General features: G+C 47.1%; 1 protein-coding gene across 4 annotated transcripts in view; it reads right to left on the bottom strand.

Moving 5' to 3' along the window:
* Positions 1–6,762, bottom strand: part of KLHL3 (kelch like family member 3) — a 113,315-nt gene extending 106,553 nt beyond the window's left edge. For 2 of the 4 annotated variants that reach the window (XM_077911801.1, XM_077911799.1), the window contains exon 1: positions 6,332–6,762. In XM_077911801.1, coding sequence (XP_077767927.1) covers positions 6,332–6,345 — 14 coding nt within the window. In that variant the 5' untranslated portion in view covers positions 6,346–6,762. The remainder of the gene's footprint in view (positions 1–6,331) is intronic. The other 2 variants (XM_077911798.1, XM_077911800.1) reach the window with 2 other exon arrangements.
* Between the last annotated feature and the right edge of the window lie 297 nt (positions 6,763–7,059).

Here is a 7,059-nt window from a genome sequence, read left to right on the forward strand (position 1 = left end):
CACTGTCTAGGAAAGAAATGATTTAAGCATCATGGTCTGACCCGGTTCAGCTTCAGGTGGGATCCTTGTTGGAAAGCTCGAAGCCTGTAAATATTTGAATATCATACATCAGTCCCTAGCTCACTATGCAGCCTTTGATCAATCTGGTCCAGGAAGGAAGCAAAAAAAAAATGGGTAGCGGGCCCTCAGGAGCATCTTGACAGTAGTAGTCTTCACTGCAAATTAATAAGGCGCCATTCTGACTGTTGTACTTTTGGTTCTCATGAAGAGCTCATCAGCATGACTCTGCTTCTCCAAGTCTGGGCAGCAGTAGGACAATGACAAAACAGGGTTTCTATACCTACAGGGCTCTGGACCAACTATGGATCTAGTATGTATCCCAATCCTAAAGTTCAAGGCCAAAATGACCAAATTTAAATCTCTACCTCTGGGTTAATAAAGGGCCTGTCCCTTGGAGATATCCAGGCAGCAGGATTCAGGACTAGAGCCATCAAGAAACACCACCTCCACCACCTACACACAGGCCGCTACAAGGCCCCCTAATTCTTCATACTCTTTCAGTGGTGCTGCCAATATTCATAGCATCAGGCTAAGCCCCTGTGACAGCCCACACAGGCACACACAAGATGTGCATCAGTAAGCTATAGCTCCTGGCTAACAGTTATTAACAGCATTCACCAAAAGCTAATAATATGTTAAAGCACTTTGCCTTCACGATCTCACTGCATCTCCAGAATAGCCCTATTTATTTCCTGAAGCACTGAGATAAAACTTGCCTGGAAGTCTCGTATAACTACTAGGTAGGGAACTGACATTCAAACTCAGGTCTACCTGATGCCAGGGCCTAGGCCCTTACTAGCAATAGTCAGTGACTTGGGACAATGTGCACAGGCTGTCTGGCCAAGGGAGCTCAATGCATAAGGTCCCACTCTCGGAGGTTCTTTACTGTACAGCCCAGTCAGGCCAAACAGAAAGGACTGAACCCTACAGGACCCGTGGCATAGCACTACTCCACTCCACTGACTGCAGGGAAACTGCAGTGTGTATTATTAGAGTTGATACTATTAATTATACTGAACTAAGCAGTGTCCACATCCATCTTTCATGATTTGTCAAAGCTGGAGGGCAGCTGCTGCCATTCCTACTATGTGCTCCTTGCTGAACAAACTCCAGGACAGGTATGTTGCTAATCACATTACTATAGGAGCCCAATTCCTAGGCAATTTCCTTCAAAACCCAGGGCTGGGGTGGCAGTGGCTGGGTGGGGGTAAGGTGGGACTGGGGGTGGGGTCTCTTAAACGGGCTGTGTAAAAATGTAAAACCCAAGAGAAACACTTGCATGCAGAAAGACAGAATGAGAAAAGGAGAGAGGAAGACTAAAAGAGAAAAACACCCCTTGTCATGTGGCATTTTAGGAGCCAAGCTTCTATTTGGGTTGAACAGGACAGCTGAACTCTTCTGTGTGTGTGGTTTTGATAGAGGCTGTGATGGACTTTTATCAGTTAAAAAGAAAAGTCCAGGAGAGTTGTATTGAGAGACTTGAACATCCTCATAAATGATAAAAAGTTACAGATTTCTAGCTTAAGAACTGAATTAATTGAACAGGAAAATGTCCAAGAATAAAGCATGTTCAAGTTATTTTTTATTATAGTTTATTAATGCTCTTTTTCAGTCTAACCTAGTTTTAGGGTTCACCCAGCAACTGAAAAGAATTAGGTCACTTCTACAATGGCAAATTTCATCAAATAAAGCCCTAGCTTTAGAACACTTACTCCAAAATGTTCTTGCCTGCCTCTAGCTGAACCATCTAAAACCTAGCAAGCAAAATCCTCAACACCCAAATCTGGGTATTGGGAAATCAAGAGGCTTCACTGACTTTGCATTTGGCAGTTAAAAACCTTACTTCGCCAACAAATATTTACAAAATGGAAAATTTGGTTTCAGTTATCATAGTTGAAATGCACATCTGCTTCAGGCATCAATGATGCCCAAAAATATCTACAAAAGTTTCTATCTATGACTACTAAGGGTGGGAGAGGACTCAAGGATATGCCATGGGAAGAGAGAAAAGGCAAGGATGCTCAATACCTGCTCTTCCCTGGGTCTTGTTGACATTTTATCTGGTAATGCAAAACTCAGCATTTTGAGAATATCAGCTAAGTCATGTCTTCTCAAGAAATATGATCTTTCTGCTCATGGGTCAAGGATGAAAAAAGTTCTTCTGGCTCTGAAATTCCCTGAGGTCCAGAACAAATTCTCCTTGTAAAGATGAGCCACTCTCCTGAGAACTGCTCCCACCACTTCATGTCACAGTGCTGGATGCATGGTACCTCTCTCAAGGAGGTGCATCCCATTGCTTCCAAAGAAGAAAACCATAATTTTAAGAAAAATGACCAACTAACTTCCCCTTTTTATGATGCTTCTTCCCAAAGTTGTTCTCTGCAAATTTTGCAGATATAGACACTGTGCCTAGAAAAAAAATTTTTGAGATTTTTAAGTAATTTCTACACCAAACATGGGGCTCAAACTCATAACCCCAAGATCAAGAGTTGCATGCTCTATCAACTGAGCCAGTCAGGCACCCCTGAAAAAAAAATTTAATTTTGGCAATATACATAATATGACATTTTCCATTTTAACCACTTTTAAGTGTATAGTTCAGCGGCATTAAGTAGATTCATGTGCAACTATCACCACCACCCATCTCTGGAGTATAAATAAGGTGCTCAGCCCACAAAGCTGAGTTCCAGAACTGAAATAAAATCCAAATGGTGAGAGTAACTGCCATTTTCAATGTCTATCTGCTCTACAAACACAGAGGCCCATATACACAATTTGTCAGTATAGTAGCTGAGACCCAGAAACTCTGCTCCTTCACAAACCAGAAGGAAGAATCATCTTCCTCTGATGAAGAAACACTGATTCTTCACAAAGGGAGATGGGGAATCTTAGCATCAGCAAGTTCTTTAGAGAGCTGGACAGCTTCGGGGATACAGCAAAGGCAAGTGCAAAATCATAGGTTCTTCCTGAGATTTTGGCTGGATAAGTGTATCCAGTTCATGATTCCAAACCATTAAGGCATCCAGATGCCTCAGGATATCTATGAAAAGGAGGATTAAGGTAGGTGTTGGGGAAACCTAGCAGAAGGAATGCCAAGTCCCATTCTGTATCTCACTATGAGGAAATGCATGGTTTGGATAGAAGCAAGAAAATGGACCTGATAAGCTCTCCCTAATTTTCTCGTGGGAAAAATCCCACATAGTCTGCTTCAGATGATAAATACAGAAAGTCCTTAAAATAAGCCTCAGGTAGAACCCCAGCATGAGTCGGGCAGTATAAGAGGGCAATAGATGAACACCAAAGGTAACAAGTACCATTTACCTAATACTGAGTCTGTACCACAAAAAGATCCTTTACTAGATCCTTCTTCCTATGTTTTAGGATCTTGACAACAACTCATTTGATCTTGACAATAAATAACTCTGTGTAGTATAGATCCTGTTATTACTCCCTTTAAACTAAAAAGAAAAATTATGTATGAAAAAGTGTGACACACTCAAGGTCACACAGTTTATGAAGCAGATTCACTATAAGGTCTGTGTTACTCTAAATCCCATGCTTTCAATTAACAGCCTTTTAAGGGAGAAGTTATTTTCATACCTTCATGGCAAAGAAAGAAAACTGTTCATTAAAAATCTCTTGGCTGAAAAATTTTAATGGTTAAAAACAGCCCCAATTAAACTTCAGCAGGTTAAGTGTGGAACAAGCACAGATTCAGGATTCCTCCAGCCGCTGGAGGTTTTGACATGTGATCCTAGGCCAGTCACTCCGCTTCTCTAGCCCTGGGTTTCCCAGGGAACTTATAAAACAAGGCCGCTTCCTCTGTTCTCCGCCTACAAAGCATTCCACCTGGTCAACGACCCGTGCTGAGATAATAAGGCTGATAGCCAAAGATGAACCTATTGGCCAAAGGTTTCAATCTCTTCTCTCACCAACTTTCTTCTTCATTATCAGAGCTTTCCACAAAAGTTATCAACTAATCGTCAAATAATTATGCAGCACCTACTATGCACGCAGCCACACAGCAATGCGTGAGGAGCATTCAGAGGCATAGGCACCGTCTTTTGCCTTGAGGACCTATCTCTGAGTCTGGGGACTTGTAAGATATATGAAACTAAAGCAGAAGAACATCTGGTGAGGACGCTTATTATTCAGTATCTCCTAACCCTAACTACAGATACAAACTGGAGAGACTAGAATTCAGAAGAACTAGAAATTTGAACTAGAAAAGCTGAAGTTTTCAACACAGAGTAGGGTTTTAAAACAGCCTTATTAGATGTATAAGTTTTGGAAAAGAAGAAGGGAAAGGCATTCCAGGTAAAAGGAACTCCAGGAGCAAAGGATCTGGAACTGGATAGAGTTGTATACAGGATGTGTGGTCATAGAAGAGACCAAAACATCGCTCGGGGTGGGGATTTTGGGTGAGCAAAGGGAACGCAGACTGGGCCAGATTTCTGAAGGCCTGAATGCCTGACATGGTAAGCTGGACTTGAAGTGGGAACAAAAGGTAATGGGTGATGTGGTAAACACTGCTCAGTTTGGATTTCTTGCCTACTCTGACTCCAGTAGGGGAAAAACAAAATCCAGGGGTCATAAAGCCCAGGACACGAGCCATCCCAGCAGGGAGGCCCCAGAGTGTCAAAGAACAAGATATCTCCTAGAGGGCAAAAGCTCATTATATTTCTGAAAATAGAACAGGAACACAGTAGATGCCCCCAAATGCTCAGGAGGCAGTACTTTGATCCACTGCCCATCTCACAAGGACCTTTCAGCCCCGATAGGCCACCAGTCAAGCAAATCGGGCCTGATCTCTAAACCGCCATTCACATCACCCCTGCCCTTCTGCTAGCTATCAGACTGATGGAAGGTGAGGACACTACCCATCTCTGCTACCAGCCAAGGAAATAGGCCTCCAGATGCTCTGCTGCCCAGCACGCCACATGGAGTCCAACCTCTAAGCTCCTGTTGCAAAAAGCACTGAGAGAGAAGTACATCAGCAGCATGCTCAGACTAAAAGTCCCAGACTCTTCCTGTGGGAATCACATCAAGAAACGCAGTCTCTGGGGCCTCATCAGACGGAAGCCGTCCAACAACCATGCCAACCCTAACAGGGTCAAGAGATGGTTAATGGCATCACCCAGCCCTGTGGGATGCAGGAGTCAGGGCTGTATGTGCAGAGGAAAGTGTTTATTGAGGTAATCTCCAGTGCTGAGCTAGCTGAACCTGTTATCATTTCACCAGCCTGTTATCATCTGCATCAAACTAGTAACTCAAAGCAGCAGCCCTCCTGTTTGTGGTGCCACACCTGACCCCTCCATGACTGAGGCCCCCGGGGCCTTTGCCTCCCCTCAAGGAAAATGGCAAGCCTTGTTCTCTACCACTGCAGACCTACAGAATGAAGAGGCTGACACGACAGGAGGAGACGACGTTTCAGCACAGAGGAATGACCCGCCCCCACACTGCACAGAGCACCTCCCAAATAAAAGAATCAGACCTTTAGATAACAGTTTAAAATGTCTATGCATGTGCCTGCTGGAAAATAAACTCTTGCTAGTTAGATCCAGCTCAACAAAGTACTTGAATTCCCTTCTGTTCATTCCTATTTCACAGGAATCCCTGATGGAAGGAGCAGGAGTTCCTCTAAAGCACATACATTCCAGTATCATCCATAAACTTTTCAATGAAAATAAAAGTCAGTTCAGAGCAAGTGTCACCTGAATGGGTTTCTCCCCTTCTTATTTGAACTGTGTACATGGGCGCACGGGCGTGCACGCACACACACACACACACACACATCCTTTTAGGATAGACATGAGCATGGTACACTTCAGATTTGAGCACGCTGGTGTGAACATGTAAGCACTCCATGCCAGGCCAGCCCTGATGTGACATCAGAGACCCCCCCACACCAAAGAAAAACCACCCCCCAGAAAGTAGCCAAGAAAGGGAAACGCCTCCTTGAGACGGCCTGGGAAGGCAATCCCGGCTCATCCCCTGCTAAAGCTGCACCCGAGCACCAGCCAGGAAGTCCCCTGTTGCGGGGGCACCGCTGCCCAGTAAGCCCAGTCCTGCCCCAGGTCTCTGCGAAGGGGCTTCCTGCCCTGCCCCGGCCCCCTGGGACCCATCAGTGGCCAGGTCTCCCACCCTGCCTGGCCAGTACACATACAGAAGCGAGGAGCTGCACCACTGGCTCCCGCTCGTGCTCTCTCTCTCTCTCTCTCTCTCTCACACACACACACACACACACACACACACTTCATAACATACATACCTCTCACCCTCCATGAGGCGAGGCCCAGCCGGGTGCGCCCTCTGCGCTGGGGGCCAGCCGCGGGAGATGCGCTCAGCAACAGTGATTCAGCATGGCTGGCTGCGAACGCAGCCTCCTCCCTCTCGGTCCTCCCGCCTCTGACTGACTCCCAGCAGCTTCCACCGCAGCAGCAGCAGCAGCAGCAGCAACAGCAGCAGCAGCAGCAGCAAACGTCTTACCCAGAGCTCCCTGCAGCCCTTTCAGCTTCTAGAGCAGCAGCCCACTGGCTCCCCTCCCCCGCCGGCCGCTGCTCCCGTCTCCTAGGAACAGCGCAGCCCCAGCCACCCCAGGGCGCGGCCACCTTGCCAGCCGCCTCCAGCTGCCCGGGCATCCCCGCCTCGGGCCACTCGCCCACCGCGGGCGGGGGGGGGAAGGGGGCCTCCTGTGCCCACCCTGCAGAGGCTCAGGCTGTCCCTCCCGCTCCGGAGCCCAAGAACCCCGGCCCGGCCCCCGCCCCCGCCCCCGCCCCCCAGGCTGCGAGGCCCTGGGCCGGCCACGTTGCTGGAGTGAGGAGGCCTCTCTGCGGCTTGCGGCTTGCCGGGGAGTCTATCCACCTGGGGAAACTGGCTTGTAGGTCACAGCTCCTGTTCCAATTCCCCCTCACAAAACCTACAGTAGCTCTGAGAGTCTGACGGATGGAGATAAGTTAGGGGGAAGGAGCCTGATAGAGCTGAGAATGCAGAGAGAAA

This window comes from Canis aureus, chromosome 10, assembly GCF_053574225.1.
Source record: "Canis aureus isolate CA01 chromosome 10, VMU_Caureus_v.1.0, whole genome shotgun sequence".
Taxonomy (NCBI): domain Eukaryota; kingdom Metazoa; phylum Chordata; class Mammalia; order Carnivora; family Canidae; genus Canis; species Canis aureus.